Raw genomic sequence first — 12,118 nt, 5'->3', positions numbered from 1 at the left:
TTAACACGTAATTTCAAGAATCGTTTAACCATTGAAACATGATTTTTACCACTTTTTAGAACTAATTGCTACTTGTTTAACTTAGCGCCTTAACAAATAACAATTATTCTTGGCAAATGAAGCAAACACACAAGAACTCTCACCTTTATTCTAGCATGCAAACTTATTAATCTAACTCTGAAAATTACCTAAACACATAAAAGGCACAAGATTGTAATATGCATCATCAAAGAATTCTCAAAATTAACTTAATAATAAACTAAAAATCTCAAAAATATTAATAAAAATATTCTGAAAATCTCATGTCTCCAATTACACAACTCACAAATCCAAACAAACAAAACCTAAACAAAGATTATAAGTAGAGTCATAGTTACACTTTGAAGCTTTCCTTAGTGGCTTGGCAACAAGGTGATGAACTCGTCTTTGCTATGGTGGTGGAGCATCCTTGACTTAGCGCCTAAGAACTCGTAGATTGATGGAAGGATGGTGGTCACGGTCTTGTAGGTGATGGAGGTTTGAGAAGTGAATTGGGCAGAGCTATGGAATAATTTTTAGCTAGGAACGGATAAGCTAGGAAGTGAACTTGGTCAGGAAGTGATGCTCTTGGTGTTGAGAATGGCTGCTATTTATAGTGGAATTCTCCTATCTTGTGATGTAATCATGGTCATTCATCTAGAGGTGATTTCTCCTCCAAATTTCCTTGATTTTCTCTTGACAAAGTCATGAATTTTCTGATCTCTTTTCCCCTTAATGACTCATTGTATATGCCTTGAATAGTGACCAGATACATCCCTTATTCCTCTCCTTTGAATTGCACTAATTTCTTCCAAGAATTGTGCACACAATAAACTCCTACAATCAAGAAAAATCAGAATTTAATTAGAGTTTATAATCAATAAGAAATAAGATAATTATGAATAAATATTGATTAAAAACAATCCATTTTATCTCCTCGAATTCTTCCTGATTAATCCTTCAATTTTTCTTGATTTCATCACTCAAGAGTTTTTAATGGGATGGACTCTCTTTAAAACTAGAAAATCATAAATTGGAAAGTTTAAAAGAAGAAAGTTCCCAAAAACAAAATAGGAAATATTTCCTAAAATGAAAGAGGAAAGTTTCTAAAATAATTCATCCTTCATTTACACTCATTTATGCTCTTTTTTACCTCTTTTCACCATTTTCGACCATGAAGTAGCTAAACTATATTATAATTATTAATTTTAAGAGAATAACTTAGCCAAATGAGGAAAATATATATTAAAAACGTCACACTTTGTACTCCTATCAAGAGCTAAGTTGAGATCGTTCGATAAACTACTTAACGATCTCGGTAATCATCAAAGTGCTCGAGAATATTTTCAGAAATTTTCACAAAATGAAATCCTCGATTTAAGGATTGAGTAATAAAGTACTTGACACGACAAGTACGTGAAAATTTTCAGGAGATTTTTCGGATACTCGAGCTATTTACCGTGATTTTCTGAAGTTTAGAGATTTTAGAAAATAAAAGAAAACCAACAGTGCAATCAAGGCCGTCCATTAGCCACCGCTTGATCACGGCCGTCCAAAAACAAATAAAGGAGCTTATAAATGGGCCGGGATCAAGGAGTGATCCAGAAATCACGAGAGAGGACCACAGCTCTCCTACCCTAAAATGACCCGGGATTGGGTCCGATCGAAAATTGCTTCTCCGGCCACCTCACGATGGCACGCGGGCACCATCGTCTTCGTCTCGCTGTCGCCTGCCTCCCTGTGGCCTCTGATCGTCCATGCACCGGACGAGGAAGAAGAATTGACGGCAAGAATGTCCGACTGCTCCGGCGAGTTTCTACAAATTTCGGCCACCATCTGTGCTGTATCTAGTATGGAATCTCACCTTCTCGTCATGCTCTACAGCCCAGTATGATTATTTTTTTGAATTTGATCGAGTGTTAACGATTTTGTTTCTGGGTTCATCTCGGTTCCGTCGTTGTGTTCGACGTCGGCGACCTTTCCGGCTCTCCTTGGCTTGGTCTCGGCCTCGACTGCAACTATAGACAAGGAATTGGGCAGTTGGCTGGGCAGATCACGTTGACATCCTCAGTTCATCCTCTGCCTAGTTTCCGCAAGGAGTTTGGTTTGGTTGCAGTTGGATTTTGAAGGTATAATTCAAAATCTTGAATTGAAGTTTGGTTATTGTCATGCAAATCCTAAGTTAGTAGCTTGAGTTTGTATGACTTGGTGGAAATCAGTTTCCTTAGCTGTGGAGTTGATTGTTTGTATGTGTTATGAACAGTGTTGTGGTTGAATTCGGATTATCCTGGTTGTATGTTTAAGTTTATTAAGTTGTTGAGAGTTGATAATCTGGTATTGTGATTTGAAGTGGATAATTGATAAACTTGATGTTTTGTTATGGTTTATAAGGTAAATTACCAAGGAAATGGTTGTGAAGAGTGAACTTGGTCACGTGTGATTTTGGGTGTCCTTAGTAGTTTGGACACACCTGGTGTGAAAGGGTAATAAGCAAAGAAATGAAAATAGTATATTGGGTGGCCTTAGTAAATCGGGTGCACTTAATATATATTTAGTCGATATTGTAAACTTCAAGTGAAGGTTCGGTAATTTGAGTTAAGGGCTAAATACTATTTACCACCCTGTGGTATGGACCTCGCATCAATTCAGTCCCTCGACTTTCAATTTCATCAAAAACACCCCTGCGGTATTATTTTCTCGTCCAATAGGTCCTTCTGATTCAATTCCGTCAGTTTCTAACGTTAACTGCTGACGTGGCATTCCAACTCAGCAAAAGTGGGACCCACACGCAAGTGAAATTCCCAAAATGACCCTGGGCAACAGAATATGGAAAAATCCAAAATTAATTCCAGTTTTGAGGTTGGGGAGATTCGAACCCCTCCCCCAAACCATATGCAAATGAATGGCCCAACCACCAGACCACTTGCATAGTTTTGGTATATTGCAAACAAAAATCGTATATATCTACATAATATATATTTTTTTTTTTTTAAATCTCCACCCACCTCTCTCCTCCTCTTCTTTCTCTTGGGGAAGTTGCAGTTGGCCACCATTGGGGAAGCTTCTCCCCGAAGCGAACTCTCTCCATCCCAGCCACCATTGAGCTCTTCCTCACTGACGATAGGTGATTATCCAAAATCGCCAAACCCCTGTTCTTCTTGACTCTAACCTCCTCTGCTCTTGGCTTCTCTATCCTCGCTACCACAACCTCTTTCCCTCCAAGACTCCTATCCCTCCTCGTCACCACCATCTCCCTTCCGTAACCCAACCCGCTCCCAAACCCTAACCTCACCAACCCAACCAAAACCCTAGCACGACGGTGCAGGTCAACACGACGAAATTGCGGACGAATCGCAGCATGGAGGGGCAGCAGGAGACGACTATCCTGTGGTCAACGTTGACGGAGACGAGGGTCTGGAGGTCGTCCACGGCTTCGGCGGCGGAGTGGTAGAGGCTGTTGAGGTTGAAGGTGGCTTGGAAGTTTTCAGGGTTAGAAGAAGTGTAGAAGGCGGACTTGGCGGTGGGGACGGTGGTGGTGGTGCTGTTGGAGTTTCGTCTTCGGTCTCTCTCTCTCTCTCTCTCTGTGGTGCTGTTGGAGTTTCGTCTTCGGTCTCTCTCTCTCTCATGGCAGCCGTTTTATCCCCGACAACACCGTCTACGGCGGCCCACAATCCCAGAGCCCAAACCACCGAGTCACGTCACCCAAATCAAGCAGAAGCACAACAGGGGTGAACCCATCATAATGGTCACCGCCTAGGACTACCACTTAGAGGTTCACCTCGACTCCCCCGGAATTAACATTGTCTTGGCCGGCGACTCCGCTACGATGGCTTTCATGGCGGAAGAGGAAGAAGAAGAGGAGAGGAGGAGAGAGGTGGGTGGAGATGACAAAGTGTTTTTTTTTTTAAAAAAAAACACTATTGTACAGATATATATTATTTTTGTTTGCAATATACCAAAACTATGCAAGTGGTCTGGTGGTTGGGCCATTCATTTGCATATGGTTTGGGGGAGGGGTTCGAATCTCCCCAACCTCAAAACTGGAATTACTTTTGGATTTTTCCATATTCTGTTGCCCAGGGTCATTTTGGGAATTTCACTTGCGTGTGGGTCCCACTTTTGCTGAGTTCGAATGCCACATCAGCAGTTAACGTTAGAAACTGACGGAATTGAATCGAAAGGACCTATTGGATGAGAAAATAATACCGCAGGGGTGTTTTTGATGAAATTGAAAGTCGAGGGACTGAATTAATGCGAGGTCCATACCACAGGGTGGTAAACAGTATTTAGCCCTTGAGTTAATTATCGAACTTGCTGCGATTGGTCAAATGTGGTCAAACTGGTCAATGTTGGTCAAACTAAAAAGTGTCGGTCAACATAGTCAATTGGTCAACTCCTGGTCAAACCAGGAAAAGTTGGTTTGAACGATATATTAATCGTCGAGATTTAGTATAATTGTTCAAATGATATTGACTATCGAATGTCGGAATTTAGGCCTCCAGTTACCCGAGGAACGGAAGGTTCGTGACTCTCGGTGTACGTGAGAGAAAGCATCGAAATTCAGGTAGGGATTCGGAACTCTCCTCGATGCGTGTTTTTACTTCCTTAGTTGCTTTCAATATGATGCACATGACATAATGTGGCTTGGTTAAGTTAAAATGCGATACATACTGACCAAACCATATGAGAAATGTGATGGCTTGAGGGCGAAAGGGGCACTAACTTCCTTGGGTTCGATTCCCTAAACCTCCAGAGGGTTAGCTACACCGGTCGGACGGTGAGCGATCGCAATGACGACCTGATCTGTGTGTGTAGCTAGGTAGGGGACGCTCTCGCTACGCTTACCTGGTGATAACTTAAATAAAGGTAAGATCGTGTAGTGGGTCTATGGGACCAGCCATCAGGTAAAACTTGGATTTGGCGCCGTATTTATTTAAGCATCATGCATCAGTTTTCAAGTTGAAAAACATTAAAGTTTGTCGTCCCTTTTAAATACATGGTTTAAGCATGTTTTCATACTAGAGCTCCAAAATCTATTTATCGATTTCAAGCCTAGTCGAGTAAGAGTTCCTATTGGGCAACGAGGATGAAAGCTCACCCCAACAACAGTATGAATACAGGTACTGTGCACTAGTGACGGGACAGTAGCGGGCGGAGCTGGGTGTGTGAAAGGTCCGTAAATCATCGTTTGGATTTTATTTTAAATTCTCTTTCTCGAACTTCGTGTTTCGGAGCTTATTGTTATCTAGCCTAGTGTTAAATTCAGTTGAACTATCTTTCATTGAAATCTGTACCTCATGTGAGCCTTTATCCAAGTTCTGGACGAACGTAATAGATTTTAGCAATTCAAGTTTTCACCTCAAAAATATTTGTAGCTTCCGCTGTGTTTTCCAAAAAGTTTTTCAAACAAAATGCCTAGCGGTTCTCTAGGATGTAAATCAAGCGTTCGGTTTACGTTTTAGAGACTCGCGGCACTGTGACGTGCTTAAACTGGTGAGGTGCAGCTTGGGGCGTTATAATTACACTACCAATTTCCGCTCTCAAATTCATTAGTTTCATTATTACCAACTTCTTTAAAGAGCTCACCTAATTTGCTAATCATTGTCCACCTTGCAATACAACATATCCAAATTGATAATAGATATGCCTCTTTAGTTAAACAAAAACCAATTTCTCTATTTGAAATAAGTCATTTCACGCCTGTTCATTCTTGCCAAGTTCCGACATAATCACAGAGCATCCAAGCGGTACAACCAAACTTTTATTTCATAAGTTCAAATAAACCACAATTTCATATCAGTACATACAGTCCATGGCAAAACAGATTCAATGTCCAATTCTTCTTTTGCAGACTGAGATTCGATTCGCCATAGCTGCATTTCACCACGAACAAACTTCTGAATTCCCAATAGATTTCAAATTAAGCAATCAGGTTAGGGTTCCAATCCAAATCAAAGCAGAGGCCTCAACCAAGAAAAAGGGTGATGAAATCCATCTTACCAGACGAAACAATAGGTTGGTGGCGCTCATGAAGGCGTTAAGTAGCTCACGCGCCAGCGGCGGTGCGTGCGGTGGTTCTGAACAGCGACAGAGGTTAGGAGTTTGGGGTTTTAGTAGACCATGAAGCGCTGATTCCCTCCTTTGAGGCAGTGTAGCTCAATTTAACGCAAAAAAGAGGAATCGATCTCAGCAGAAGCTGAGACACCAGAGAAGATATGTACGACATTCTCCGACGTCTGCATGCTACAGGGATTCAAGGTCTGGATGTTTAGTGAGTTCTGAGTCAAGAGGTGATGGCAGCATGGCAGAGATGGGTTTGATTAGTGGCGGTGACAAGGTGCAGTGGCCGGATATGGGGTTTTCCCGGCACTTGCAGAGGGAAGAGAGAAAGGGAGAGTTCAGGGAGAGAGGAGTGCGAGAGGTCGAGGAGGAGGAGAGAGAGAGAGAGAGAGAGAGAGAGAGTGAGTTTGGCTGAGGGAGTATGTATTTGTTTTTCTAAGGTTTTCTGGTTGCCAATTTTTCTGTTTATACGTATGAGTGTGGGATGACGATTTCACCCTTATGACAAATTACGCAATTCTCCAAGCTGACTACTTTCGGGTTTCAGGCTTGTAACCATTGATCGTTTTTCGTCGACAACACCCTTTTTAAATTCTTGACTTCGCCTTAAGCCCAAAACTCGATTTGCTTAAAAATTCAATTCGTCTTCCTTCAGATAAATTTCTAGGCCCAAAAGAAATTGATTGGCCTAAAAGAAAATTTTAATGCCCAAATTGTGATCTTGACGTCAAGATAATTTCCGAAAACAAATCCTTCACTTAAATCACCTTTCGAAAAGTCTTTTTGGTGAAAAATTATCTCCAAAAATTAAAAAAAAAAAATTCAGGGCCTCACACTTCAAAGAAATCTTCTTGGGTATGATCCAAATACATGTCATTGCCGTATAGTTTTAGTATACACTAATCCCCTCCCTTGTACTTGGCTCACTTTAAGATTGGGTTAATTAGCTTCCTAATGTCTTATATATGCTCTTGCTTCTGCAGGTAGCTGAGAGCTTGGAGCCAGTGAGAATAAAATTAATTGTAGTTCAATAAATAGGGAAAGCATTTCTCACATGATAATTTCTCTGGATCTATGATGCTTTGCAATTTTGAATATAAGTAGCAACTAAACAATTTCGATAACTTATACTTCTCTGTCTGATTCAGTGTGTCTTTCACTCTTTCTGGGTTTTCCCATTTGTTTTTATTCACTGATGTCGTGATTTTGGGAATGTACTTGAGACCTTCAAGATCTATGTATGTTTGTTTTGAAAGAAACCTAGAAATTGAAATGCACAATTGACCAGGAAACGGATTTAACAATTTTGCGTTTAATGTAAATGTTGGCATGCGACTACCTCTGATTGTGAACATAGCAGCCTGCCTATTAGTTTTCTTACCAATACCTTTCTTTTTTGTCAACCATACAAGTACAAGATTTATTGACAAAGGAGGAAAAAAAAAGTTAATTATTCCACTTATTGGCTGCTGCCAAATCTAAGGTGTTTGATTTTTTTTTCTTTTTTCTTTTTGTTCTTTCATTTTCTGCAACCGCAATGTGTTTTTCTTATTCAATTTCAGTGGAATTACAAGAATTTCTTGGTTTATGGCAAGGGTGAGCCGAGTTTCCGCTTTTTTGGCTCTATTATGTGCATTAGTCCAACTGCTGCAACGACATTTAAATCTGTTTTTTAAGGTCTCCTACTTTCTTCTGACAGGTAAAACTCCAGCAACAAGTCTAACCATTTTTTTAATAGACTTCAACTGATCAAATATCACTTCCACCAGCCTAGGCCAATCATTTTGAACACTCTAATGTGACAAAAAAAAATGTATGAAAAGCCTTCTCCTCTACTTTATGCTGTACATCTTCCATGAATTGAACTTGATGCATTATAATTTTGGAAGTAGGCAACTTTGCCTCACTTTTATTCTCCATTACTGTTTGATGCATTGTTTGGATTAATGTATGATATATAGTGTTTTCTCACTTTGATAAAAAAATCAAGTCCTTTTCACTTGAGTATTTCAAGATAGTAAATTGTTAGCAACAACATATTCCGTGGAAAAGTGTGAGAACCATTGCTACTGTGTGCTATTAATGGTGTAAGATACAAAGAAATGAACGACATTATTAAGCGTCACATTCTGCATGTGCACACCATGTGTAATGTGCGTACCTGCATGCATTTCCACCTTTAACCACTTGCTGGTCTTCTTGGCACTTAACCCCTTAAGACTTAAGCATTAAGCATATACTTTGATTCAGAAGTTGGGTAGAAAATGGCAATAAATCAGTCATTTTTGACAGAATACAATAGGCTAGAAACAGCAATTCCACCATTAAAAATTAGGTGCAAGGTGAAAAAACGAGTCCATTGAAATCAAGCAGTAAGAATCTGCAAATGTAGATAGGAAACAAACTCTGATGTTATTAAATTAACTCAACTGAAGGTTGATTCATAAAGATTACAATTTTCATTGAAAATTCAACCGGACCTGAAAGTTGAAAATTCAAGCGGACCTGAAAGTTGCAACAAGTAAAAAGGGATTCAAAAAACAAAAAGACATTATGATGTCTTAAAATTCATAAGCAAAAAGACAGAGGCATCAAGCTTCTGCAGAACTACGTCTTAGGCGATAGAAGGAAAACCTCCAAAACCATCGAGAGGCATATCAGTTCAGAAATCCAACAATTTTTTGAAGTATTCACAGGTGGTTGGGGAAATAATGCCATCTGGGGTACATTGATTAATACGCGGACAGACTCCGCATGGAATGGAAGCCATGGATGCTAAGTTTGGTTCCCCTCTCTTGCAGCACTTATAACAATCTTTCCTAGCTTTAGCACCGACAAAGTCCCCCGTATCAGTGCTCTCCACCTTCTGGACCTCATTGTCCAAAACCAAAGCCCCAAGAACCTGTTTCAATTCCTGTGCGGATAAGTTAACAGTTAGTAACTTCTTCATCCTAATTGCATGTGAAATTTCCTCCAAGGTGGCAATCTCCTGATCATGAATGACCTTCACAACCCCACGTTTTACAACCTTTATAAACTCAGTATCAAGCTGTCCATTATCATACCAAGCACCACCAGTTATCTCCTTCGAGGGCTCAAACTCTGTAGCCATGTAATGTTTCCTCGTCTTGTTTTCAAAATTTTTAACCTCTTTTATCAGTTGTTTGGCTTGAAGTGTTTTGATGGCCTTGGTAAATAAATTGTTCTGGAGTCCTGTTTCTCGCCTCAAGTCTGGTACAGACATGCCCATATCTGCCTTGCTGCGGATGGCATCATAGAGTTTGCTTTCATGCTCTGTCAAAGACCCGGATTGCGAGTCCGAGCGCTTCCGTTTAAGGGCTGAAGGCTCTTGTGATCTGCTCATTCCTATCAAGAGGAATAGAAACAACAAGGACTTTTATTAACAATGATTCAAATAATTGAATGTTGAAGATAAATACAGGAAATATGTATCGTAAGAATATTAACAATAGTAGAATATAACATTAAGCAAAATTAGAATGGAAGCATAAATGCTTGCACAAAGCACAGAATGACAATTTCATCATATATCAATATGAGAATAAAGTTACCAAAAGGCCATGTAAAAGCAGCATTGGCATCACTTGTTACAAGTGCAATTCCAAGAGGCAACCACTGAATTTTTAAAAGACTATATACGTGTCTTGATTGAATGGGAATGTTCCAACTGTATTATACGATGCAAGTTAAAACTTCCAGGTAATCCTAAGAGAAATACAAAATATGGGATAGCATGACGCGTCCTTCGACTTCACATTTCTAACTCCAGCTCCTCACATTTCTGAAGCTATTGAAAAACATCCAAAGAATTGATAAGAAGACTATATCAGACTGAGCTAGCTAAATTCCGAAGCTGAAGCATGCCTTAGCATCAATGCAGATTTCAATGAGGAAACTCAACTTGCCCTGTACAGAATTACTACAAAGATTGCATAAAACAGAGTAACTGCAGCATATTCATTCAGACCAGATAAATAAGTCTAAAGGCTTCTTGACATTTATTTAAAGATTAACAACAAATATAGCGAAAGAGTGATTAAAACTTTGCCTTCAGATGGATGTTCGAATCCAGAACCCACAATGGCTCGAAGCAGCTCCGGTTTCAACAGGAAGTCTCTGAAACCCGAACCATGGATGCCGAATAGGCCCCATATCAATTCGTACAACATATTGGAAAGTAACATTTATGATCTCAATAAGAGGGGAAAAGAAAATACATGGAATCAGAACATTTAAGTAAATAGATTTATGCACTCGGCATCAAAAGTACAAGTAGATGAAATCCCTCTAGGCAGTTAACAGGCACAAACAAATTTCTAATCTAAACACTTTCCCAATGGTGGAACAAAGATAGGGGCCAGGGCAGGTGACCAAAAAAGCGCGGTCGCCTGATGCACTCTTTCTCCAAAACCCTTAACAAGAATTGAACTCCCCATCTGCTTGATTTAGTGTACCGAATCTAAAAAATCAGGTCTTAAGATGACATTAATGTGGAGATGAAAGGGGGAAAGAAAAACTTATCTTCTTAGGATTCAGAGTACTAGCCTTCTTGCACGCGCTTACGCGCGTGTGGAAGGGCAATGCTCGCTTGTGCAATTAATTTATCATGATTATTTTATATCGTCCATCTTTGCTTCTGCGATTGCTTTGAAACAATATATCAACAGCCAATACTAATCAGTTTGCCCCGAAATGAATGCACAAAACCATAGCAAAGTCAACCAATTTGTAATTGAATGCTGATTCTCATCAACAAGAAGAAAATAACAGCATTTCGCCATAGCATTTAATCTCAAGTTACCTCAATTTCTTAATTAGCAACCAAAACAGAATGCATAAAACTTTTTGCTGCAAATATATACATACGTGCTGCCCTACACATTCATTGAGTCCTACTATCAATTCAAAGGCTTAACATTTCGCCTCATTATCTATACTCACTTGAATATCACTTTCTATACTTCTTACTACTATACATTCGAAGTCCTGTCGCCAACGCAAAATCTCAACATTCAACCTCACACTATCTCTCAATTTCTTAGCTAACAAAACAGAAAGCCTTAAACTTTTCGACTGTGGCTTAAGAACACTCAAGCTCGTCTAATGCAGGTCATCCACCAAAGATTTTCAAAAATCATCTTTGGAAAAAGGCAGACTTAAGAACATAAGCATAACTCGGAAAGCTTGATATTTCAGAGAGGTGCAACTCTCTGCAATGGCTATGACCCCCACATCAGTGGCACTTAAACACCTATTAGAAAAGTAGAGATTGGTTTTGAAAATATCAACTGATGCACTTCCTTTGCTTCATATACAAACATCCAAACCCACATCAAGGCGGATACAATAAATACCAGAAAAGAAAACAATCACCACAACCCAATTAACACCACCAATTGAAAACATCAAATTGGCTCAAATGCAGCAAAGGCTTCAACTTTAAGCAATTAAATGCAAGAAAACGATCTGGGTATGAGCCAAAAAAGTGAGAGAGCCATTCCATTCACCTTCGTGGGCTAGCTCAATTTCCAGAGGCTGAGATACAAAATTTCCAAACCCTAAAACTCCACCTTGTTAAACTGAAAATCTAAGAACAGAGCTTTTGGGCCGGCGGTGACGGTATCGACAGAGCCAATTGTGGCGGATGAGGAGATAAGCAAAGGCGGGCGAAGAAGAGAGATTGTGAGGCGGCGAACGGTCTGAGGGAAGAAAGCGGAGGAGAGAGGGTTGGTTTGGGAAGATGTAAAGTCTGATGCCAAACCTTGCTTTCTGCATTTACGTTTCTAACCCTCCTTGCTGTATTCCACCTCAGCCGAACCATGGGCAATACCGGAACTTCAAAAAATTTGACCTAATAAACAGTAATCAGCCTAGACCTGTAAATGGACCGGATTTGGATCGAATCGACCTAAATTCAAATTTGTTTACTTAGAAAAAAATCGATCCAAACCCGCTTCATTAACCCGGCGGATCATTGATAGCTTGATCTAAATCCGTATCCGTTGGGTTAACGGATACC

The 12,118-nt window shown here is 39.9% G+C and overlaps 1 protein-coding gene across 3 annotated transcripts; it reads right to left on the bottom strand.

Moving 5' to 3' along the window:
- Positions 1–8,465: 8,465 nt before the first annotated feature.
- Positions 8,466–11,824, bottom strand: LOC112172213 (DNA-directed RNA polymerase III subunit rpc6). 3 transcript variants are annotated; one of them, XM_040508183.1, is made up of 2 exons: positions 10,148–11,824; positions 8,466–9,444 (listed from the first exon to the last, which is right to left on the bottom strand). In XM_040508183.1, exons 1-2 carry the CDS (start codon positions 10,281–10,283, stop codon positions 8,741–8,743), a joined length of 840 nt encoding a protein of 279 aa, XP_040364117.1. In that variant the 5' UTR covers positions 10,284–11,824; the 3' UTR covers positions 8,466–8,740. The 3 variants fall into 3 exon arrangements, with proteins under 3 accessions (XP_040364117.1, XP_040364118.1, XP_024165234.1); XM_040508184.1 differs by having other exon boundaries at positions 9,651–11,823; XM_024309466.2 differs by having other exon boundaries at positions 11,607–11,823.
- Positions 11,825–12,118: the final 294 nt, after the last annotated feature.

This window comes from Rosa chinensis, chromosome 6, assembly GCF_002994745.2.
Source record: "Rosa chinensis cultivar Old Blush chromosome 6, RchiOBHm-V2, whole genome shotgun sequence".
In the NCBI taxonomy this organism is placed as follows: Eukaryota; Viridiplantae; Streptophyta; class Magnoliopsida; order Rosales; family Rosaceae; genus Rosa; species Rosa chinensis.
Note: the sequence above shows the minus strand (reverse complement) of the source record. Positions and strands in the feature narration are given on the sequence as shown.

Excerpts from the sequence above, each read along its gene's own strand:
- LOC112172213 (XM_040508183.1), bottom strand. The coding sequence starts at position 10,283 with ATGTTACTTTCCAATATGTTGTACGAATTGATATGGGGCCTATTCGGC. Across the intron at positions 9,445-10,147 it reads ATTCGAACATCCATCTGAAG|GAATGAGCAGATCACAAGAG; the intron begins GCAAAGTTTTAA and ends TCCTCTTGATAG.